The 24,780-nt window shown below is 49.0% G+C and overlaps 1 protein-coding gene across 6 annotated transcripts in view; it reads left to right on the plus strand.

The window, feature by feature from the left end:
• ADAR (adenosine deaminase RNA specific) overlaps positions 1-22,947 on the plus strand; it is a 39,912-nt gene extending 16,965 nt beyond the window's left edge. For 3 of the 6 annotated variants that reach the window (XM_036922329.2, XM_036922328.2, XM_036922323.2), the window contains exons 2-15: positions 4,063-5,482; positions 7,343-7,526; positions 7,986-8,134; positions 8,739-8,883; positions 9,010-9,200; positions 14,283-14,508; positions 14,771-14,942; positions 15,252-15,345; positions 16,462-16,584; positions 16,926-17,059; positions 18,751-18,933; positions 19,403-19,515; positions 19,836-19,963; positions 20,144-22,947. In XM_036922329.2, coding sequence (XP_036778224.1) covers positions 4,761-5,482; positions 7,343-7,526; positions 7,986-8,134; positions 8,739-8,883; positions 9,010-9,200; positions 14,283-14,508; positions 14,771-14,942; positions 15,252-15,345; positions 16,462-16,584; positions 16,926-17,059; positions 18,751-18,933; positions 19,403-19,515; positions 19,836-19,963; positions 20,144-20,381 — 2,802 coding nt within the window. In that variant the 5' untranslated portion in view covers positions 4,063-4,760 and the 3' untranslated portion in view covers positions 20,382-22,947. The remainder of the gene's footprint in view (positions 1-4,062; positions 5,483-7,342; positions 7,527-7,985; positions 8,135-8,738; positions 8,884-9,009; positions 9,201-14,282; positions 14,509-14,770; positions 14,943-15,251; positions 15,346-16,461; positions 16,585-16,925; positions 17,060-18,750; positions 18,934-19,402; positions 19,516-19,835; positions 19,964-20,143) is intronic. The other 3 variants (XM_036922324.2, XM_036922325.2, XM_036922327.2) reach the window with 3 other exon arrangements.
• The last annotated feature ends 1,833 nt before the right edge of the window (positions 22,948-24,780 follow it).

The following is a 24,780-nucleotide window of genomic DNA, read 5'->3' on the forward strand; positions in this document are numbered from 1 at the left end:
TTAGGGACAGACTTGAAGGAAAAGCATTTCTTTACACACACCAATACATTATCCTGTGAAGCCCAGGTGGTAAAAGGTGTGGGCTCATCTCTTATTCCTAAATACAGGAGACTAGAAGATGAAAGTGAAATGTACAGCAGTGAATGTTAAGTGGCTTGTTAAGTAGTCTGCATAGTAGTAGATAGGAAGTGGGCCAGCAGAGATGCTGAGTAGTCCATGGGTTGGATTCCCACTTTCTTGCCCTCATTCTGTTCTCCAAATGGCTGTTCTCAGGTGGGGTTTGGCTTGGCTTGCCTTGACTTTTAGGGGACTTAAGGGGATATAAAGAAAAAAATCAATAATCTCCCTCTAATCTTTAACTAAAATAACTCTTGTGAAAGCATTCATGGATCCTTTCTTTTCTCTGTTTGTTCTACTGCGTGCACACACGCACACTGCCCATACTGGTGGGGTTTTTTGTTGTTAATTTAACTTTATGTCATTCCCAGATTTTCTTCTGTTGAATACAAATAGACTGTAACACATTTAACTGTGAATACCATTCCATAGCATGAATGCCATAATTTATTCAGTTCTTTTCTACAGATGGACATTCAAATATTTTGCAGATTTCGACCAAGTAGTAGCAGTTTAAATCTAGAAAGCATTTAACTAGCGACTGGCCTTAGTCACTTTGAAACAAAGTTCTTTTACCAAGGTCACTCAAAGCACTAATCAGAAATCCCCTAAAATTCCCATAGTTTAGCTCTGTGAGTCAGTCACACATTCTCTGTACCCACATACACCTTGGCCCCTGGAGTATGGTTGGGGGTAGGGAGTGGGGTTGTGTGTAAAAAAAGGAGATGGGATTGCATGCCTAGGGTGTCTTGTTCATGCAGTCATTCAACAAATGTTGGTTGAGGGTCAGCTTTGTTCCAGGTGCTATCTTAGGTGTTGGGGATGCAAGGATCAAAGATAACAGTTCTTGTCTTCCAGAGGTTCCTGTGGAATCCACTGTGCCACCCAGCCCCCATCAATGTTACATAGGGAATATTGGGAATGGAGAGTTGAGTATAATTTTTGAGCCACTTAATATTGTTAATCACCTTTCACATACACTACAATCTATGTGTCCCATCAAGAAACAACGATGATTAGCATGTATAGTGTGGGGGGGCATGGGGAGGGCTGTGCAACACAGAGAAGACAAGTAGTGATTTTACAGCATCTTACTACGCTGATGGACAGTGACTGTGAAGGGGTATGTGGGGGGGACTTGGTGAAGGGGGGAGCCTAGTAAACATAATGTCCTTCATGTAATTGTAGATTAATGATACCAAAATAATAAATAAATGAATGTAATACCGCATTAGTAATTTACAGAACAGTTTTACATGTAATTAACATTTGATTTGGGGAAAAAATTGAAACCTAAATGTTTTCTCTATATGTGGAAAATAAAAAATTCTGTACAGAAAAAAAAAAAAAGAACGAGTAGCTATGACAAAAGGTAGAGTAAGTGGTGCATCAGGTGCTGAGTGGGAGGAGTTTAAGGAGAGGAAACTTCCGTGGGCTGGGGGAGGTAAAAGTCCGAAGAAATCTGAAGGGGAGGTCTCTAAGAAAGGGGTCAGAGTTGTAAAGGGGCAACAGAGGGAAAAGCAAGCATGTTGGATCGGAATGTAGGGGGGTGGAAAGATTAAGGTAGCCCAGGTAAGAGGTAAATAAGGGGCCAGAACTGGGAAAAGACACATTGAAGAGAAAATACAAAGGTGATAGACAAGATAGGACTTGGCAACTGCCTGGTTAGATGTGGGAGACAAGGGAAGAAGGCAGGCAGGCCATAAAGACTCAGGTTTCTAAGCCTTAACAACTAAGAGGAGAATGATGCAATTAACAGTAACAAGAACACTGGGAGATGGGGCTGGGTTGAGGGGAAAGATTAATTTGGTTTGGAATATGTGGCGTTTGACGTAATGGCCGTATATCTAATTGGATGGATTGTCTAGGCTTTTGGAAATTCAAGTCTTAAGCTCCAGCACAAGGTGGTGGCTGGAGATAATAGATTTGAACACTGTTTCTTAAGAGAGCTAGTTTAGGTTGGGGAAGTGGATGGGATCAACCTGGGAAAGGAAGTAGAGGCCCCTAGATAAAACCTGGGGAGCAAGTTACATGTAAGGGGTGGAAGAAAGGGATGGGGACAGAGAGGAAAAAGGTGAGAGGAGGCCTTTGGTACTGTGTCACCAAACTGTGGGAAGGGGATCTTTACAGAAGAGGGAGGAACTGAACTGACCGACCACCAAATAGCAGTTCAGCCTAACAAGTTTGAAAGGAAGAATGTATTCGGCCCCATTCGCGTGAGCCAGCTTCCTTCTGCACCATTTGGAAGCTTGGAACAGGGAAAGGGGACAGTGGGCCTTGGTGGAGAAGGGAGCTGACCGTGAGATCCAGGCTGAATGAGGAGGTGTGTGAAGCCAGATGGGGAAGACTAGAGAGTGGCTGACCCACAGCAACAGTGGGTCACTTGAGCAGCAGTTTCCCCAAGAGTAAGGAGCGGAAGCTATAGAAACCGGGAAGTTGCCATCGGAGAAGAGCAGGAGTTGGCAAACTAGAGCACACAGGCCAAGAGCAATCCTCCACCTGTTTTTGTAAATGAAGTTTTACATGTAGCCTGTGGCTGCATTTGTGCTGCAATCGAAGACCCATCAGGCCCTTTACAGGGAGTTTACTCAACTGCTGGAAAAGACTGCCATGGTTTGAGGTTTGGTGGTGGCCCAGGTAGAGCAACAGGAGATAGAGTGAGCATCCAGGCAAGCTGCTCGTGGCTGAAAGGTAGAGGTGGCGGGCATTGGGAGGGACATTAAGGAGCTCCGGGGCTAGGGTACCAGAAGTGCTCAAATCCCCTAATTGTGATGGGGTCTGGGGAAGTAGAAGGCTCAAGTTGCTGAAGAAAAGGGCGCAGCTGCCTACAGGTCCCCGACCAAGCCTTCAGGAGAATCAGACAAGGGGACAAGCATGGGGAAACGTGGTTGCTAGATGCCGCCCCCTCCCACCCACAAGCTCCAGGGAAAGGCGGCAAGGTATTTATTGACACCCCCTACCCTCGGTCCCTTAAGTTCCTCCTGCCTCCACACCCTCCTCCAGTGAACAGCAGTGGGAAGAGAGGGTGAGCAGGGTGTGTGTGTGGCGGCCCGGGGTGACAGCTGTGTGGCAGTATGTGAGATTCGGGGTAGCTTGTGCCCTGTAGCACAGGGTTCTGGAGGACATGGAAGCATCTGTCGGCAGGTAGCTAAAGGAGGGTAGGAGGATGGGGCACAGGGTGTCCAGGAACCAACCCTGCCGGCTCCGCACACCCAGGTGAGCCTGGGTGGTTTGGGTAAAGTGCCCAGTGGCCCTTGCTAGCCCGGGCAGCACCCTGAAGTATGAGGATGATGGGCCTTTTCTCTTAGGAAACCATTCAGCTCCCCGAAAAGCATCCTGGCCCTCCCAGAGACGGTGGCAAGCAGATGAACCGGGGAGGTCCTGCTGCCCCTCCCTGTTACGGCCTTGGAGGACTGGGGTTCCGGCTCGTCCGGTCCACACGCGCTTTTCTGTCTGGGCTAGCCCTCCAAGTGACAGATTTAGAGGCAAGGAGGCTGTGCTGCAGTCTTCTCCCTCGTCCCCTGACTCCCTTAGTGTTTTGAGGTTATTCTGTTTTTGTTTGTTTTTAAAACAAAATAACATCTATCTGTTAACTTTTCTGATTTTAAAAGGGTAGTTTTTTTTGATGAGTGGAAAGATTCATTCTCAACTCCCTAAAATTCTTTCAAAAGGAAACAAATGAGCTGAGTTGCTGGAGAGGCTCTGCTGGGGATTCAGAGCCCCCTTGGGCTTGCAGGAGCTGTGTGGTTTGCCTCCTGTGCCCTGCCTCTGCCCTTGGGTAGTCCCCAGGCAGTACCTGTGCGCTGGGGTCACAAGCCCACGTCTCACTCACCTTCTGAGCCCATCAAGAATCAGGCGCAGCCCACCCCCACCTAGGCAGGGAGAAGGGACAGGCTCACCACTGCAGTCCCAGTTCACTTTCTTTCCCATCTTCCTGTTCTGCAGGGGTGTTCCCGCCACAGATACCACCCCATCCAGTTCCAGGCTATGAGTACAGCCAGCTCAGACACCAGCAGCAGCCCGGGCCAGATAGTTTCCAGCTCCAGCAAATACAGTTTCTCACGGGGCAGCTCCCAGAAGCGCCCGTAATTGGAAAGCAGACACCCTCACTGCCGCTGGCCCTCCCTGAACTCTTGCCAAGGTTTCCAGGACCACCTGCCAGAAGCAGGCAACTGGAGAGTGGGGGTGTCCCCAGGAGTCTCAGAGATCAGGTGCTCTGGAGAGGCCTCCAGCATCCTTCCCCACATGGCAGGAGTCTGCCATGGAGAGGTGTTGATAGGCTTTCCTCCCGGTTCCAGGCTCTGAATATCGGCCAGGATCAGGAACAGAAGATCTTAGAGCTCCTGCAGGAGCTTGGGGAAAGGAAGGCCACCACAGCACATGATCTGGCTGGGAAGCTCAGAGCCCCAAAGAAGGAGGTCAATCGAATTCTGTATTCTCTGGCAAAGAAGGGCAAGCTACATCAAGAGGCAGGAACGCCCCCTTTGTGGAGGATTGCGGTCTCGGTTCAGGCTTGGAACCAGCCCTGCCAAGTAGCAAGAGCACAGAGTCACAGCCAGGAAACTGCCAACTCAGACCCCAGTTTGGAAACTGAATACGGAAGCCCCACACCTGGCTTGGAAGAACCTCTTGAGCCTTTTGACATGGCTGAGATCAAGGAGAAAATCTGCGACTATCTGTTTAAAGTAATCAATTCCTCTGCCCTGAACTTGGCGAAAAATATCGGCCTTACCAAGGCCCGAGATGTAAATGCCGTGCTGATCGCCTTGGAAAGGCAGGGGGATGTCTACAGGCAAGGGACAACCCCTCCCATATGGTATTTGACTGACAAGAAGCGAGAGCGGCTACAAATCAAGAGAAATACACACAGTGTTTCGGAAACCACTACAGCTGCTCTTCCGGAGACCAAGAGAAACGCAGAGCCCCCCACCTGTGACCTACCCGGCCCAGATGCCTCAGCCAGTGCCGTAACCGTGGAAAAAGTAGAGAATGGGCAGGAACCTTCCCCGGTCGTGAAGTCAGAAAGTCGGCAAGAGGCCACACCAGAACCAATGAAACTGAAACCACCTGTTCATGACAATGGCCCCTCAAAAACAGGGTATGTTGACTTTGAAAATGGCCAGTGGGCCACCGATGACATCCCAGATGACTTGAATAGTATCCACGCAGCACCAGGTGAGTTTCGAGCCATCATGGAGATGCCCTCCTTCTACGGTCATGGCTTGCCACGGTGTTCACCCTACAAGAAACTGACAGAGTGCCAGCTGAAGAACCCCATCAGCGGGCTGTTAGAGTATGCTCAGTTCGCTAGTCAGACCTGTGAGTTCAAGCTGGTAGAGCAGAGTGGACCGCCCCATGAACCTCGGTAAGAGACCACCCAGGAATTGTACCTGACCAGGGCTGGGGTCAGGTGCTCTTGCTCCTGACGCCGTCTCGGCTGACTCATGCGCAGTCTCATGACTCTTGGTGGCCCCTGTCTTTTCCCTCTTCCTTTCCACCTTTTGGCTAAATCACCCTTGTTGGCCCTGCCTTCAGATCTTGAGCAGGGAATGTAGACCTTGCACCAGCCAGAATCTTGGCTGAGCAAGGGGGAGGTTGACCCTGTTGGCCAAAATAAAGCTTCTCTGGAGATGATTAGCTTTCATGCATCAGTGTCATGCCTGCCTCCTAAAGCCAGAGGTAATGAAGACTGGACTCCCTTCCCATCCCCTCCATGTGCCATCCCCCTTTCCCTAAGTGAAGTTCCCCAGAGAGGTACAGAAACAGGTGGGTTGGGGCAGGCTGCACACACACAGGAAGGGTGGGTTGTGCTGCTAAGCAGCAGCAGGTCCAAAACCCCTTTTGCTCAGCTCCTTGAGGGAAAGGATGGTGTAGAGCTTGCATGGCTGCCTGCCTGTTGCAGGTGGTGGTTCTAATTTTACACACCTCCTCTGCACACATGGGTGGGCTAGCACTTGCTGCTGCTCCTAAGCTGTGAAATCAGAATTGCCTCAGACAGCTGGCCAGGCCCTGCACCATAGGCTCCTGCAGGCCAGTGGACAAATTGAGGAAAACAGGTGGGCCCAGAAGGAGCTGCTGACAGGGCCTAGCAGAGAGCTGGAAGCACTGAAGTAAATGGCTGCACCCCGCAGCCAAAGAGCGGGCCAGTGAGGCCGGGAGGGAATCACACTAACCTCTGTATTTACCACAGATTGGTTTCTAAGGCTGGGGATGCCCAGCTGTGTCCCCTGTTCCTTGTCTTGACTGTCTTAATGACACTGAGATGGCCTTGCAGGAGAGCTGCTAAGGAAAGGGGGTACGTCTGTCCAAAAACTGGCAGAGCCAGGACTGGTTTGTATCGGGGGCGTAGAGACCGGATGGCCGTCCTTCTCTTCCTCTTCCCTCCATCCCCCTCCCCAGAACTGGGAAGAGCAGTGGACTCTGTGGTTAACCTTTTTTTTGACTCCAGCTATAAGAAACATTGATGCCATGTTCAAATATTTCAGAAGACCCAGGAAATAAGAAATTTGACCTACTTTTCTAAACGAAATCCCAGATTGAGCAAAGAGCTGAACAAATTTGAAGGCTTGAACAAAGGAGGTCTAAGCTAAGTCCAGAGGCCTAGGACAAATGCTTTTCAGTTCTCTATATAACAAGGAGAAACGCCTTTCATCCCAAGCTTCAGACAAATAGAGCTGTAGAGTGACTCGAAACAAACAATAAGAGTGATGTATCTCGGAGGATAGATGGGGGACAAGAACAGGGCCTGAGAAGTGGCAGGTGTCTGATCCCTGTAGGTGTCTGGGGACAGTGAGATTGCGCTGTGAGAAGCTTTTGCTTTCTTTAGGAACTGCCTTGAGGTGGCCAGTCTACCATAGCTGCTTTAGGGTGAAGGCTTTTTGGTTGCTAACAAGACTGTAATAGTGATTTTAGCTCATCATTTTTGGTACAGACTTTAATTCATCGCTGAGATAGAGTGGGTTTCCCCTGAAGTAGTGGTACATCGCCTGTGGCTGTGTTTGCTCTAATGAGCTATGGGGAGAAAGTCACTGGCTGCTTTGTTTCCAAAAAGTAGGGACAGGCCGAGCCTCCAAAGGGCCAGGAGTCCGTTGGCCTACCCTCCGTCTTCTCCACGAGTCAAAAAGCCCCCTAGCGTAGCAGGAAATTCCAGGGTGAAGATCTCTTTGGAGAGGGCAGAAGGGATGGCCTAGACTAGTGTTCACACATCTAATCACTTTCCATCAAGATTTAAATTCCAAGTTGTCATCAGTGGCCGAGAGTTTCCCCCAGCTGAAGCTGGCAGCAAGAAAGTGGCCAAGCAGGATGCCGCTATGAAAGCCATGACAGTTCTGCTCGAGGAAGCTAAAGCCAAGGACAGTGGAAGACCCGAAGAGTCGTACTACTACCCCACAGAGAAAGAATCCGAGAAGGTAGGCGTCCTGCCCTCCGGGAGATGGGCCACTTTCCATGTCCGTGAAGCGCGAGGATTTTCCCTGGTCCTCCTACAGCGGCCCCAGCCTCGGCCTTGGATTCTGTGTCTCCGAGTCCGCGTCCTGCTCTCCCCCCTCCCCCCCACCAGCCTACCCTTCCTCCGCCCACACCCAGCTCCTCTCCTTGCCCCTCTCCCAACCGAACTGGACTTACAGAATTTCAATTACAGTTGAACAAGCCCTTAAAAGATTATCGAGTCCAATCTCCTCTCTTGGCAGATGAGAAATGAGACCCAAAACATTCAAATCACTCACCCTTTCCTGCAATGCCTCTTCCTTCGGAAACCATTCCCTGACGTGTAGTTGCCCAAAAGAGCTTCGCCCATCCCCATCCCCTCTGCTCCAGTGGACTAGCCAGTGTTTTCTTAGTTTTCCTTGTTTTTGTCTCATTTCCTGCAGACCGCAGAGTCCCAGCTTACCACCCCGTCAGCAACATCCTTCTTTTCTGGGAAGAACCCCGTCACTACCTTGCTTGAGTGTGTGCACAAGTTGGGGAGCTCCTGTGAATTCCGCCTCCTATCCAGAGAAGGCCCTGCCCATGACCCCAAGTACATCTCTTGTATCATGTATCTCTGCTGAGGTTTTCTCAAAAAAAAAAAAAAAAAGAGAGAGAGAGAGAGAGAGATACATTTTCCTCCTTGCCTCCTCAGAGATGGCACGTTATCTCATTGAGCAGCCACTCCTGTTTTCAGTGTGGAACATGGGGGGCCCTGAGGGCATGGTTGCTGCTTGTGGAGCAGAGAATCTGGGATTAGGAATTCAAAGGGCCACGCAGGGACCAAGCACTAGGGAGCTACACGGCTCGGAGGTTACTGGTGGTGGGACTAACTGGTACAAGACCTGGGCGTACCTGAGAAGCTCTCTGCTCTGAGGCTCTGCAGACTTACATGGTCAAGAGAAGGGTTCCCGGAGGAGGTGAAACTAGGTTGCTGCTTAAATGTGGACTAGGGGTCAGCCAGGCTGAGAGAGACTGGGGGCAGGAGGAGGGCAAAAGGCACCGGCCCTTCAAGGCAGAAGTGACAGCATGAGCCAAGGCACAGAGGTGATGTGTGCGAGGAAATGACAAGTCGTCAAGGATGACAACCTGACAAAGGTTAGGTAGATCTCTCTAATCAAAACCGTTTTAATCCTGCTGCTTTCCTCTCCTGCCAGGTTCCAGTACTGTGTTGCAATGGGAAACCACACTTTCCCCACGGTGAGTGCGCCCAGCAAGAAGGTGGCAAAGCAGATGGCTGCAGAGGAAGCCATGAAGGCCCTGCACGGAGAAGCCACCAACGCGACGCCTTCTGATAACCAGGTGGGGCCGTTTTCCCGCTCAAGAGACACAGGCCGTTTCCAGCAACTGAGCGGCTTGGGATTGCCCGTGAGTCCCTCAGAGTTTCCCTAGGCGCTTATGGTTCCTCCTTGGCTAATTCTCCTTCAGCCCGGAAGCACGAACGCGGAATCATTTGATAACTTGGAATCTGTGATGCCCAACAAAGTCCGGAGGATTGGCGAGCTTGTCAGATACCTGAACACCAACCCCGTGGGCGGCCTGTTGGAGTACGCCCGCTCCCATGGCTTTGCTGCCGAGTTCAAGTTGGTTGACCAGTCCGGACCTCCTCATGAGCCCAAGTGAGTGTTCCAGCCCCGGCTGCAGCCGTGCGGTGCAGGGTGGGGACGGCCTGTCACCCAGGGAGAGGAGGTGTCCACCAGCTGTGAATGACAGGAGGGGCTAGCCCTGTCTCAGTGGCCTCCTAGAAGACATTAGAGCAGCCATCTTGAGAACAGTCACTCTTCCAGGAAGCATGCTGCTTTGTAATTTTTTTTAATTGATAAAGGAATATGTATGTACATAGAAAATCTTTCAGGCCAACTGAGAAAGTATGCAATGAAAAGGCTCATTTCTGCCCCAGATTTCCCATTTCCCTCCTCAGACTCACACTATTACTAGTTTCTTGAGTCCTCCTAGAAATTTCCGTGTATAAGCACATTTTCTTTTCTCCTTTTTAACAAAAATAAGTGTATACCATATCTTCTGTTCTACTTACCAGTGTGTCTGAAAGGTCATTACAAATCCTATACAGATCTACCAGACTCTTTTGTTACGTGTTTCGTCAGATAGCTGCTTGTGATTTAAAAATTGTTTTATTGGACACAAGACACAAAAGGTCTTTTCTAGAATGGATACCATGTACCTACCACCTAGTTTAAGAAAGAGAATGTGTCTGTTAACACCGAAGCCCCGACCTTGCATAGTTGATTCAACCCACTTGCAATGACACGTGGTCGGCCCTGCTGGGTCTTGCTATTAGAAACACTCCTGCAGTGAGCTTCTTGTACTGTAGGTCTCTGCTAACCTCTACAGAATTTTCAGATAACTATGTATTTTTTCATTTATATGGCATCCAAATATAAATTTACATGGTGTCCAAAATTTCAGTATAAATTTTCAGGAGTGGAATTTCTGGGCCATGGGTCATGTACTTTTTTTTTAGTTTTTTTTTTTTTGTATAGGTAATGACTATTCAAAACAAAAGTATTATTCAAAAAATTAAAAAATATATAAAAATCTCATTCTCACTCATTCGCCCTTTGGCCTGGCTCTCACCTCCTCTCTCTTACACACATACACACATACACAACCAACATACACTAACGTCACATTATTATGTATCCTTCTGGAGTATCTATATAAATACAAGCAAGTGTAATTCCTTCTTTTGTTTCACAGAAATACATTTATGCATTGATGTCTAGCTTGCTTTTTACACATACTAGTATTTTCTTGGAGAGTTTTCCAAATCATTTTGTATTCTTTGTATATAAATACAAAGTATTATAGTGTTCCAGAGTACAGGTTCCTCGTGGTTTATTTAACCAGTCCCTCCTGATGAACAGTTGGATTGTTTCCAGATTTTGCTGTTTATCATAAATAGTGCTGCAATGAATAATAACATGTTTGTATGCATTTAAAATTTTGGTAAATATTGTTAACTTTTCCTCTAGCGAGATTATACCAGTTTACATTTCCACCAGCAGTATGGGAAGAATGGCCCTTGGCCTTCACCATCACCAGTATGGTATGGCAAGTTCCCCCCACAGTCCAAAAGTAGAGCATTCCTATGAAGGCAGAAGGCCTCCTTTATCTTCAAGCTCTGCCTTCATGTGCTGTAGTTTCAGTCCACTTCCTTTTTCTCTCCCATAAAATCTTCTATAAAATCCTTCCTAAGACTTTAAGTCAGTCATTCTCACAGAATTAAAGAACTCACTGTGAACTAGATTGAAGATAGGAAAAATTCCTGCCCTTGAAGGTACCGCAGACACAAGGCACAGTAGTGTTGTGGCGTGCCATGGTGGAGGCAAATGCAGTGTGCTGTGGGCACACGGCACACACTGTGACCAGTATCTCCTGTGAGACAAGGAAGGGTGCATAGAGGAGGAGAAGTACCAGTTTAATAGCTACATTTATTGGCCATAAGTAACACACATTACTTCCTTAATGTGAATTAATGCTGCGTCCTCTTTTTTTCCTAATATCTGAATGCTGGAAACCAAACCACTAAGTTTGTATTTCTAGCTCAGACCTTTCCAGAACTCTAGATTCCTGTCTAGCTTACTTGTCACTTCTGCTTGGATAGACATCTCTAACCTGACATGTCCAAGCAGAACTCACTTGATTTTTGCCTTTTAACTTCTTTATCCCCTGGTCTTTCGCATCTCAGTAAATGATTGTCCACCTAGTTGCTTGAGCCACAAACCTGGAGATCATTTCTCTGCTGCCTTCACCTCCTTGCACCCAGCCATCCTTAAGTTCTGGTTGTTACACCCGCAGTTTCTGTCCCAAACCCCTCGCTCCTCTTTCCACCTCCAGTGTCAGCACACTAGGCTAAGCCGCTGTTTTCTCTTGCCTAAACCACGGCAATAGCCTTCTGGTCTGCCTACTTCATTTACTTAACAAATATTCATGGACTACATTCTGCTTATTAGTACAGGAGCCAGATACTGACCAATAATCCCAATAATAAGCTCACATATTTGGTAGTGTTACCAAGGGCTCGATTGTATGATGCCATGAGAATCTATACAGCATGAGCAGAGGGCCTGGGGCCACCCTTAGGGGCAATGGCTGAGCTGACACCTGAAGGATGATGGAGCGAGAAGAGGCGGAGGAGACAGTACATCACAAGTCCTGCGATGGGCAGAAAGCAGAGCTGCTCCTGGGGCAGCAGAAGGCCAGTGTGGGCGGCGCAGAGAGGCTGGAGGAGACTGGAGGGGCAGGTGGGGATGCAGGCCATGGCTGCTCCTTCTGCGCCAGAGGGGGGCTTGAAGTGAGGGAGTATCACTTGCTTCAACCCTGACTTTTGCCCTCCTTCCACTATTTAGCTGTATTTTTGTACTAAATTCTGTTTCCTACTCTGAGAAAACCATTTCTGACCTTTGCCTCTTTGTCCACCAAAGCCTCTCTTCCTCCCTCTAAACCAATGACCTCACCTCACAGTTCACTGAGAAAAGAGCAGTAGCAGTAGGACAAATGCTCATCTTCCCATCAGCAAGTCCACCTTCCTCTCCGCCCTCTCTGCTGCCAAGTGTGCCAGAGGCGTCCTCCCCCTCTGCCTGGACCCCTCCCCTGGGCTGCTCCTTCTGTGCCTGCCCTTCCCATGTCTGCACTTGCTGCCTCTGTGGCATCTCCCATCATGCCCTTTCCTGCCTTTGAAAACCTCCCTGTGACCCCTCATCTCCCTCCAGGTCCCACTCGGTCCTTCTGCTCCCTTCACAGCCAGGCCTCTCAAAAGAATAGTTTATTTTATCTTCACATTCTTCACTCATTGCATCTGGGCTTTTGTCCTAAAAGCATTCCACTAAAAGGCTAGCCACTAGCCATATATGGTTTTTGAGCTCTTGAAATATGGCTAGTGTGTCTGAGAAACTGAATTACTATTGTATTGAGTTTAATTAAAGTCAGCTGCCTCATATGGCTTGTGGCTGTCATGTTGGACAGTACCGTCCTGAAGGCTTCTAACTGCGTAATTAGCAAACTCTATCATAGCTGCCACCCCCCCACCCCATCCCCCTTTCAGTTGAAAATTGGCACATGACTTTTAACTCCCCCAAAACTTAACTACTGACAGCTTAATGTTGACTGGAGGCCTTACTGATAATATAAATGGTCGATTAACACATATTTTTTATGCTGTATATATTATATACTCTATTCTTACAGTAAAGTAAGCAAGAAAAAATAAAATGTTTTTTTTTCAAATTGTCACAGATCTCCAAAAAATTTTTCAATATATTTATTGAAAAATATCTGGGTATAAGTGGACCCACACCGTTCGAATCTGTGTTACTCAAGGGTCAGCCGTATATGATAGCCTATATATCATATAGAAAAATACAGATAGATGTGTGTGTGTGTGTGTGTGTGTGTGTGTGTGTGTGTGTGTGTGTAATATATAAAATCTTTGATACAGATAGATAGATACAGATATAGATCTAGGTATATATCTTTGTGTGCAAGAGTTACATTCTTTTCAAACACATAGAACAGTCACAGGCAAAAGTCCTACACAGTTTGGTTCCTACGACCCTCTACAACATCTCTGTGCACTGTCTCTCTCCTAACTGAACTCTAGCCCGTTGGCCTTCACGAACCTGCCAATGGCAGCAGAGAAAGCAACAAAGGCATTCGGCTGCTTAGGATAAGCAAGGAATAGCAAGAAGCTGGGTGTGTGGCTGAACACAAAGATTGATTCCTTTTACTGCCTGAGCTGGTAAACCTTGATCCTGAAGCCTTTCTTACACGCAGTTGGATTATCCACAGCTGGGCTCCCCAACAGACTGGGATCTGATTCAAAGCTACGGTCCTTAAAAGATTGTCTGGTCAATGCCTAAGCATTTGGTTCCATCACACTGTGTGTGTGTGTGGAGTGCCCCCAGTGGCACTGCCCACCTCTCTGCCCCAGCTCCACACCTTCCCATCAACAGAGCTCCTGTGCCCAAGATACACTCTCCTCCCCCATAGCCATCTCAAGGTTTCCAAGAATTGAAAACTAACTCCTCGTACAAGTGAGGTTCCCTGGTCTAGGGCAGACCTTGACATTCTGACCTCTCCGGTTAAGTCCTCTTGAGCTAATCAGGATATGAATGAGGACACCGAATCAGGTACTTTAAGAATCAGAGCATTGAGTAACAGGGATTATTATTGTGGGGAGAAAGTTAATCCCTTCTCATTTCTGTGTAAGTTAAAAAGAAAGTCCACATTTGGTGTATTTCTTTAAACCCTCTCTAACATTTGCTAAACTTCCTTTATAATAAAGACAGGCCTAGAGTCTTTGCAGGCAGTAGTATCTAGTCAAAATTTAATAACATGATTTTATCATACCCGATTTTATAGTCACAATTTACAGCAAGTGATGGTGGTTTCCCATTTACAGTAGTGATATGAAGTTTCTGTTTTAAACATGTTTACATTTTTAAGAGTCAATTTAGAGAAAAATAATAATAGTCCAAGTGCTATCGATTGAGCAGAAATCACATTGTGATTCATGACTGTCCAAACCTGGGAAATGCCGCTTTAGAAACAGCTGCCGAGAGTGCTGCGTCCATCTGCCGGCAAGACTGGCGGATCTCAAGCCAGACTAGCCCTTCCCTGCCGCAGCTGCCACGGTCAGGTGCTCTCGTCTTCATCCCTTGTGTCTGCTTCTCATCCCAAAGGTTTGTTTACCAAGCGAAAGTTGGGGGTCGGTGGTTCCCAGCCGTCTGCGCGCACAGCAAGAAGCAAGGCAAGCAGGAAGCGGCAGATGCGGCTCTCCGCGTCTTGATTGGGGAGAACGAGAAGGCAGAGCGCATGGGTTTCACAGAGGTAACCCCAGTGACAGGGGCCAGTCTCAGAAGAACTATGCTCCTCCTCTCAAGGTCCCCAGAAGCACAGCCAAAGACAGTTAAGACGTCTACTTTTGGTGCTCTCTTTTGTGTGGGGTCCTGCTAACTCCTCTCCGGGGGGAGCTGGCTCCCAACTTGCTGTCACATGAATTTTTCCCAGGCTTTAGTGTTAGCCTCAGTGGAACATAGAACTGGGACGCTAGATGTGAGAGGGGAAAGACGACTCACAAGTCGAGTAGCACTCAATCTCCCTGCCCACTTGGAGATATGGTGGACGCAGACCAGGCTCTGTGGCCTGATGGGGCCTCCTGTTCCCACAGCTTCCTCTCACTGGCAGCACCTTCCACGACCAGGTAGCCATGCTGAGCCACCGGTGCTTCAATGCTCTCACCAACAGTTTCCAGCCCTCCCTGCTTGGCCGCAAGATCCTGGCAGCCATCATCATGAAGAAAGACTCTGAAGACCTGGGGGTCGTGGTCAGCCTGGGGACAGGTAAGTGGGGCTCTGCAACATGCGCCCCCAGCCTCCTGCACAGTCCCTGGAAGCATATGTCCTTTCGTTCTCTGCTGGAGTCCCATGTGGGTGACTTTAAGGCAGGGGGAAAAGGATGTTTATATTTTGTTTTAGCTACAGTTAATTCCGAGTTGGGAATGAATTCTCATTTCCTAGGTAAAAGTGTATGGGAGTCAGGATCTGATAAACCGAGGCTGTTTCTGCCTTCAAGCCATAAGGACACACAGCCTCTACCCTACCAGCATCGCTTTCCTTTGGGAATTTCACGTTTGTTTGGTGCCTTCCCAGGGAATCGCTGTGTGAAAGGGGATTCTCTCAGCCTAAAGGGAGAAACCGTCAACGACTGCCATGCAGAGATCATCTCCCGGAGAGGCTTCATCAGGTGAGTGACATCTGCTGGGCACCACTCCACTGCCTGCCCAGGGCATTGCGGCCCTGGCGCCCGTTTCACTGGCCCGTCATTGCCCCGCCTGCACCCGCCTTTGCTTCTCCAGTCCGTTTGAACTTGTCCTGGGGAACCGATCCCTTCTGTGAGTCAGGCTGCATCCTGCTAGTCAGCCTGCTGTTCAGTGCCTCCCTTTCCTTCTAACTCTGATTCATGCCCTTTTTAAAAATGCACAATGACCTCTTAGTCTCCAGGGCTTTAGGGACGAGGAAGCCTTCCATCTCTATTTGAGGATCTATAAACAACCCCACGGTCCTGCCCACTTTTGCCTCCAGTTCACCCCTTTTTTTATTAAGGTATCATTGATATACATTCTTATGAAGGTTTCACATGAGCAATGTTGTGGTTACAACATTCACCCCCACACCCCATTGCATCACTGTCCATCAGTGTAGTAACATGCCACTGAGTTACGACTTGTCTTCTCTGTGCTACACTGTCTTCCCCATGAACCCCCCACCGTATGTGCCAATCATAATGCCCCTCAGTCCCCTTCTCCCTCCCTCCCCACCTGCCCTCCCACACCCCTCCCCTTTGGTAACCACTAGTCCCTTCTTGGAGTCTGTGAGTCGGCTGCTGTTTTGTTCCTTCAGTTTTGCTTTGTTGTTATACTCCACAGATGAGTGAAAGCATTTGGTACTTGTCTTTCTCTACCTGGCTTATTTCACTGAGCATAATACCCTCTAGCTCCACCCATACTGTTGCAAATCAATTCACCTTTTTTTTAATTGATGAAGGAAGAAACTTGGGGAGAAGCAACAGCCTCTGACAGTCCTTATCAGTTTGCCCTGCCCTAGAATCTCTGTAACTGCCAGAGCAAGGAGCTCTTGGCAAAATGAAATTGACCTGAAACGCTAGCTTTGCTTCAAGAAATGCAGAGGTCTCCCACAAAGGATTTTCCACTACCTCTTTCAACCAGAGAAACCGTGAAGGTTCTGCCCTGTTCGGGCTCTTCCTTACTTGGGGCTGACTTTCCCTTACTTGTGGTCAAATGATAGAAGAAACTTCTATTCCCAGAATCAAACCTGTCTTAACCAAACTTTCTACTTGTAGGTTTCTCTATAGCGAGTTAATGAAATACAATCCCCAGACTGCAAAGGATAGTATATTTGAGCCTGCGAAGGGAGGAGAAAAGCTCCAAATCAAAAAGACCGTGTCGTTCCATCTGTATATCAGGTCTGTACAGTCTCTCTTGCCACCAGAGCTGGTCCTGCCGGCCCCTAGGGTTGGGTATCCAAATGGACTCCTGGCCCATAAATCGGAGCTTATTTGATGGGACAAGTTTGGAAGCCTCCTTCAATGCTGATCTTTACACTCAGCTCTGTGTTTGAGGTACATACCCCTCAATATCATGTGGAATGAGTTCTCACATACACTGCTACCCACCTCCAGTGGGTAGAAGGCTTCAGAAAAAGTCCCTTGCCTTTTCTGTATCTGACCCTTCTTGAGCCCCAGGAAATTGGAATGGGAACGAAATCATCTGCACAGGTCAGCTTTAACGGATGCCCATTTTGCAGCACGGCCCCTTGTGGGGATGGTGCCCTCTTTGACAAGTCCTGCAGCGACCGTGCCGTGGAGAGCACAGATTCCCGCCACTACCCTGTCTTTGAGAATCCCAAACAAGGCAAGCTCCGCACCAAGGTGGAGAATGGTGAGTGACATACGTACCTCACGCTTCCCACGGGAAGGCTGCAAGGCCCCACGTCCGCCACAGGGACTAGGGCACAGCTGCCGGTTTTTGGCCATTAGTCATTGGAGTACGAGGGTCTTGTGTACAGGGAGAGTGAAGATCTGGGTTCTTTCTTGGAAAGTCTATGGGAAGATAATGATTCCATTTTTAAGTTGGTAGCTGGCGCCATCTCCAAATCAGGAGACACCCCCTCTAGAGCTCAGAGGAGAGAGTGTGGCTGGAAATACAGGTTTGGAGTCATCCTCCTGTGGCTGATCTTTACACTCATGGGAATGGATAGGATCACCTCGGGGGAAGGTGGGAAAAAGGAAAAGAGTGGTGCAAAGCCAAGCCCTGAGGGGCCAGCAGAAAAGGATGCCAAGGGCGTGGCTTCCCTCCGGTCTAGTTGGCTGCTGGCCCTGAGCCTCGCCTGCCAGCAGCTTCTTCTCCACTGTCCTCTCATGTCTCCTTACCGGCTCCTCACATCCATTCCCATTCCCTTCAGGCCATTCTGCAGTCATCAGAGTGGTCCTGAGACAGAAATCAGATCATGTCACTGCCCTGCCCAAAACCCTAAAGTGTAAGTGCAGAGGCACCGTAGGACCCAGCAGTTCACTCTTAGGTGCATCCTCAGGGAACTGAAAACATGTCCACACAAAAACTGGTACCCCCGTGTTCCTAGCAGCACTCTCCACAATGCCAAAAAGTGGAAACAGCCCAGATGTCCTTCAGCAGAGGAATGGATAAACCAATGAGAGCATCTGTGCAGTGGAATATTATGTGGCCACAGCAAGGAATGAAGTGCTGCTTCACACTACAGCACGGCTGAACCTGGAAAACAGGAAATGAAAGAAGCCAGTCACAGAAGATTACATATTAAATGATTCCATTTATAGGAAAGGTCAAGAATAGGCAAATCTATAGAAGCAGAAACTAAATTAGTGGTTGCCTAGGGTTAGGGGTGAGAGGGATGAGAGACAAATGGGATGGGAAGTGACTGCTAATGGGTAGGGAGTTTCTTTTGGGGGTGATGAAATGGTCTAAAATGGACTGTGGGGAATGGTTGTGCAACTCTGAATAAACTAAAAATCATTGAATTGTATGGCTTAAGTGGGTGAATTATACATCTCAAAAAAAGCCATCATCCTGTAGTGGTTCCCCACTACACTTGACATAAAATCAAAACCTGCCCTCACATAAGCTTCAGTAACACTGGCTCCTTGCCAGCTTCCTGAACAGCCAAACCTCTTGCTTCCTCAGGGCCTTTGCTTCTGCTGTTCTCTGTGTCTACAATACTGTTGCTCAGTGGTTCTTTCTCCTCCTTCCTGACTCAGCTTCCCTGACAGTCCCAGGAGGTTCTCTGAGCTGGCCTTCAGGACAACAGCCTCATAGCCTTCAGAGCACTGTTACCATTTAGAATTCTTACATGTAGATTTGTTTACTTTATGCCTGTCCCTTCCTGGCCTCTAGACCCATAAATATTCTAGGAGCACAAGGATCCTCTTTGGTCTTGCTCACCCTCGTTTTCTAGCACCAGGCATCATGCCCAGCACATAGTAGGTGCTGTGAAATACATGAAGAATGAATGAATGAAGTCTAAGGAGTATAAACACCACACCAGGGAGCAGTTTGGTCCAGGGGCCCTGTGGGTCTGACCCGCGTCTCTCCCACAGGGGAAGGCACTATCCCAGTGGAGTCCAGTGACATTGTACCGACCTGGGATGGCATTCGGCTTGGGGAGAGACTCCGTACCATGTCCTGTAGTGACAAAATCCTTCGCTGGAATGTGCTCGGCCTGCAAGGGGCACTGTTGACCCACTTCCTGCAGCCTGTGTATCTCAAATCTGTCACACTAGGTAAGGAACCAGGAGCTGGAGCCAGTCTGTCATTCTGCCTCCCAGATCCCAGCAAACTGCATCCTCCGTTGCCAGGTGTTAACATGGTTTCTCCCGTTTTCAAAGCGTGTCTGATGCTGTGGTTCGGTAACCGGCGTCGACTGCCCGGTGTGCTGTGACAGGAAGGTTGGTTTAGGCAAGCCTAAGTGAGGACATGCCAGGCAGGTCTCTTCAAGATGCATTAAAACACAGCAGCTAGCTTCCTGATTATCCACAGCCCATGGGCTTACCTGGAACCTCATCGTTGTGCTTTGATGTCTGATGATCCCTTGTACATCCAGGGTAGCCACAAGCAGAAGGTGCTTCCTCTCGAGGGAGCTGTTTCTCTGTCCTGACACCTCTGTCTTGTACCTTCAGACTCCCCACCTGCCTCTGCCTCCCAGGGGTATTGGTGCAAACACAAGTGTCTGCATTTCTTTCTCGTACCCAGGTTACCTTTTCAGCCAAGGGCATCTGACTCGTGCCATTTGCTGTCGTGTGACAAGAGATGGGAATGCATTCGAGGATGGACTGCGACATCCCTTTATTGTCAACCACCCCAAGGTGCTCTAGCCCCATCTGTTGTCCTGTGACATTTTCTCCTTTTTAAGCCTTCCTATTAGCAGAGAAAAACTGTACACTGTAGGCAAGGAGCCTTAGTTGGTGGCCTGAGAACTGACCTTTGCCCCCTCTTCAATATCAAGTCTGGAATTCATTTGAATCATGGTGGGGTTAGTATGTCTCAAGTCTTAGCCACACAGAATCCTAAGTATGGGGGAAAGATCATGACCCCACACTGCCTCTTTCCTGAGTCCTGAGTCCCTGCTTTAGAATCTTTTGCCTGAAAGGCTTCCATCTTTCTGCCTTTGTTCTGGGACTCGCAGGTCGGCCGAGTCAGTGTATATGATTCCAAGAGGCAGTCCGGGAAGACCAAGGAGACAAGCGTCAACTGGTGTCTGGCTGACGGCTATGACCTAGAGATCCTGGATGGGACCAGGGGCACTGTGGATGGGTAAGGAGCAGCGGGCACAGGAAAAGCCAAGCCATACATCCTGCCCTGGCTTGCATGGGGGGCACCACATTTGCCAATCTCCAGAGCTCAGAAACTACCCACCCCACCAGGGCCACGTCCCCAGCGGGGCTGCCGCCTTTTCTGGTCCCAGGTGACTAGTGAGTGCTTTTATTTCTCCAGGCCACGGAATGAATTGTCCCGGGTGTCCAAAAAGAACATTTTTCTTCTATTTAAGAAGCTCTGCTCCTTCCGGTGCCGCAGGGATCTACTTAGACTCTCCTATGGTGAGGCCAAGAAGGCTGCCCGTGACTACGAGACAGCCAAGAACTACTTCAAGAAAAGCCTGAAGGACATGGGTTACGGGAATTGGATAAGCAAACCCCAGGAGGAGAAGAATTTTTACCTCTGCCCAGTATAGTGGGGCCAGTGGCAGGTGGGATTGGGGGTTCCCACCGGGCCGAGACAGGTAGGCAGAGCATTCCTCGTCTCCTCACCTCATTAGTTGAGGATGGTTTTCTTTCTTTCTTTCTTTTTTTTAACTGGAACCACAATTGGTCATACTGAGAACTTTGGGTTCCTATTTATCCCGCTTTCTTTGGGAATACTAGGCCAGGTCCAACCAGGCCCCCTTCTCTTCCCAAGCAAAGAGGTAGAGACCTAAGGGGAGAAAAAAGGGGTCTTCTTTTCTTTCCATCCAAAGCGTTAGCAGTCAATGAGGACCTGCTGCCCAATTCCTCGGCTGTTTCGGTTTTGCCATTTCCTTCCCCTTTGTGTTGGCTACACTGACCTCTCGTGGTCTTGCTTAGGTTCCAGTCAATTGTGTGAATCATGTTGGGGCCAGATGCTTTCATTTGTGGATTCTGCAGGCCCCTCTGCTTCCCCGCCTCCCCCCTTGAGATTCCTTCCTTGTGATCGTTAAGTTTCTCCTTCTCCTCCAAGAGGGTAAAGAGGTGAACTTAAAAGAATTTGGTGACACATGAATAAGGGCATGAGTTTAAAACTACAGTCAGTCAACTACTGGTGCCAAGCGTGATCGGAGTCTGCAGACAGTGCTCAGCCATCTTCAGATCTTGCACTTTAGCTAGCTTGGGAGGGGCCAGGGGGCTGGGAGGCTGCGACTCAGGAAGTGCGTCCCTCCCCAGGTGGCAGGGAAGGCCAGGACCAGCCTGACCTGGCTAAGGGAAGTGCCCAAGCAGTAGCGGAGCCTTCCCCTCTGGGGGTGACACAGACCACGTCCTGTGGAGCACAGACATGCCTTGAAATGATGCCAAGCTCCCAGCTGCCCCTCCTAAAGCTTTCCTAGGACTCTATCCTACCAGTGGGGCACAGCAGGGCTGCAGACCCCAACCAACTGGTAGAAAAAAATCCAGTGTAAATCCTAGAGGGCAAATCATCTCTGCTCAGATAATCAGGACTCAGCGTGAATAAGGGCAAATAATCATATTGGGTCAGGTCACTATTCCCCCCGGTCTGTGTCTCATGACGGTGACAAGGGAAGTTGACCAAGTCATGTGTAAAGTAGGAGTTTTTAAAAGAATGCCATAAATGTTGATTCTGAACTGCTACAGATAACCTATAATTGCACAGATTTAAAAATCAGACAATTTTCCATCCATCCGAGTGCTTTTGTTTAGTCAGACAGCTTCAAAAAGTTGTTCGTGGGCAGGTGACAGTCCTGAGGTCTCCCTCCCTGTCAGGGAATCTTTGTAGGGTTGACAGACAGCAGTAGCTGTAGGTGGAAGGGCAGGTTGTCCTGAAACTTTGTGTGGTGAGACCTTTTGTCTACACCTCAAACTAACAGTGACTCTTGTGGTCAGAGCCTCCGGCCTCTTTTGGAGTCTGGCTCAGGCCTAAGTCACCAGACACTCTTAAGAGAAGTACAAAGGCCCTGCCACCTCCAGACCCGAGCCTGCCTCTAGATGATTCCTCTGTCTCCATCTGTGAACATGCCGAGTTAGGGTGGATGATTTGCATCCTCCCCAGGCTCCACAAACTACTGACTAGTTAACCTTCTGTCTGTCCCGCATCTTCTGCAGTAGATAAATCCACATCACACTTCCTGGAACTACTATTCCCTCTGTACTTTTGACCAAAACGTAACCAAAATAAGAAAACCCAGATTTTTAAAATACACTAAGGATGTCCTGGCAGAACACACAAGGGTCTCAAGGAACTAGTAGAGAAACATGCCTGTCTTCTGGGGGAAGGAATCTGCCCTACCCCAGTCCTGCAGACCTGCTGCAGGCACATGAAATCAGTCCTGCCCCAGGAGGCAGCTCGTCTGCCTGGTTCTTCACACTGGAGGGCACCACCTGCTGACTCCCCGGAATGTCCTGTCCCTCTGGTCCATTCTGGGCGTTAGGGTCTCCTGCATAGCTCCGACTCAGCTGCATCGCCTTCCCATGGGAGGAGGTCTCCAAAGATGAGAGCGCAGCTCGCCCCAGGGTTTTGTCTAGCAAGCCTGCAGTGCTTGGCTCCTGCTACAGGAGGGCAGCAAGGCATTCCTTACCCACGTGCCGGCTGGAAACGAGCCTTTGTCAGGCACTGCACGGCCGCACTTGCCCACGCCCAGTGCCCCTCTACGTCACACAGGATAGGAGGAGGCAGAGCGCCCACCTAGAGTGTCCTCTTCACTTTTTTGTCCAACCTTTGTTTTTAATAAGCAGGACCCCCTCTTCTCCCATCCTTTTTTTTTAAATGACCTTTGTAGTTGATTTGTCTGAACTGTGGCTATTGTGCATCCTTTGAATAATCACTTGTAAAAATTGTCGCTGCTTGAAGCTATTTCCTTTACTCATGTTGAAGGGACTTTCTTGGCTTTGGGGGTCTCAGCAGTGACCCCACCAGAGCAGGGAAGAGCCCAGGCATAGACTTGGGTGCCGTGATGGCTGCAGTCAGTTTTATGATTCTGCTTTATGTGTCTCTTGACAACCGTGACTAACAATATACATTCCTCGTAAATAAAAGAAGAATCTTAATTGTTAGAGAGCCTCAGTGTTGCTTTCTTGGGGGAGGGGACAGAGGGAGCTGTGGTCCTGGCATTTCTGGTAACAGCACCAGCTGCATCCGACACAAGCTGGGGACAGGGTTGGCCTCGGCCCTTGGGAAGGAGCAATTTCAAAGGGCCTTCCTGGGAGGAGAGTTTGTGTCTGGATGGATGCAGTGCGTCAGGCATCCTGAGATACTTGCACAGCTCTACTTTCCCCAGCAGAGCCCACCACTTAATGTCTGTCCCCAGACACTTCATAATTGCAAGATTTTGAGGCCTGGAATAGGAAAGCATCCCTGGAGACAGTATCACACATCACATACACAGCGGCCCCCCCCTCCAGCAGCGTTTCCCTCCAGCACCGCCAGCAGTGTTCTGCCGCAGGAATGTGCTTATTTGGAGCGAAGTTGGAGCTGGGACTTGGACTGGGCCGGTTGCTGTCACAGGAGACAGGCCATTTGCTTTTCCTTCAGAGAAGGCATCTGGAATTTTTCTCTATCCTGAATTTCAAAGAGAATGTACCACTTTCCACATTGTAATTTAGTCTAGAACTTCTCTAAAACTAATCCTTGACCTTTTAAAAACAGTTTCATACCAGAGGACAAAGTGACAATGGTGAGGCCATCTAAGCCACAGTGAAGCCTCCTTAACCCTTCCATTACACAGCTGGAACTGAGGCCCAGAGGGCCTGTCACATGTTTCGGGACACATTAAGTAAAAACTGGAACTCTGCAGGGGTGTCATTCAGAGTCCATTGAAATGCAGTGTTAGGTGAGCCAAACAGTTTTTAAAAGTGGTGAAAGGTATTATGTCTACTGCCATGCTGCACCAGGAGCCTTGAGCACCCCTGCCCTCTCCATTCCCAGGCAGCTCCTTGTTCTTGGGAGGGAAATATAGTATCCAGGTCTTTTAGAAAGTGGTCAATTTCCTTCATCCCCAAGGCAAGTGCCAGACTCATCTGCAGAGGGAACAAGACTATCCCCACCACGTATCTCCACGTGGGCAGTGAAGCAGGACTGCCCTACAGGAGCCTACGAGGATTTCCTTCAGCTCATCATTTAAGATGCTGTTCACCCTGCATTTCATCATTTGGTCAAACCTGTGTTCTGGGAGCAGGCCCACCCCCCGCATGGACCACAGCCTTGACTCCTGGACTACGTGAGCTGAGAGAGGAGGCCCCAGCCATCCTTATCTCCAGGAGGCCTGCCCTCACCTCTGTCCTGCCCTGCAGGGTCCCTTTTTCAAAAGGCTCCCCAGGAGCTGTTAATGGGCTCCATCCATGTGGCCATTTCTTTTCCATCTGCTGAATGGACTTGTAAGGCAATAAATCACAATAATTGAAGTTATCACTGACCTTTAGATTCTTGAAATGTCTTTAGCCACTCACAAGTCCAGTGTGCCCAGCATTCTCCTCTTTTCCCATATTTACCAACCCTCCACTTCCAAATATAACAGAGGTAAGATGTCTTGGAAACAACTTTCTTTAGGAGAATCTGGAGCTCCCAATCAGCCTGGCCTAGAGTGGGATAGAACAGTGCAAATAGTCCAGGAGCACAGACATGGGCGGCCACGGCCAGTGTGGAGAGCCGGGGGGCACTGAGGGTGGGTAAGGGCGCTGCCCTAACAGTTGCAGGCCCTACAGTCCCTGGGAACCGTGTGACTAGCACACTGGTCGCTCAGACCTGCTGGGGTGAATAGTCCAAGTGGCTGCTTGTCCTCAGTCTGGTCTGGGGGGGTGACTGGCCAGTGCCGGCTGGACTGTGAGGGACACTGCGACACCAGCCCAACTGCCTAGAAGTGAAGGGTGACAATGGAAACTGAGTGAGCT

The sequence above is a fragment of the Manis pentadactyla genome, chromosome 19 (assembly GCF_030020395.1).
Source record: "Manis pentadactyla isolate mManPen7 chromosome 19, mManPen7.hap1, whole genome shotgun sequence".
NCBI lineage: Eukaryota > Metazoa > Chordata > Mammalia > Pholidota > Manidae > Manis > Manis pentadactyla.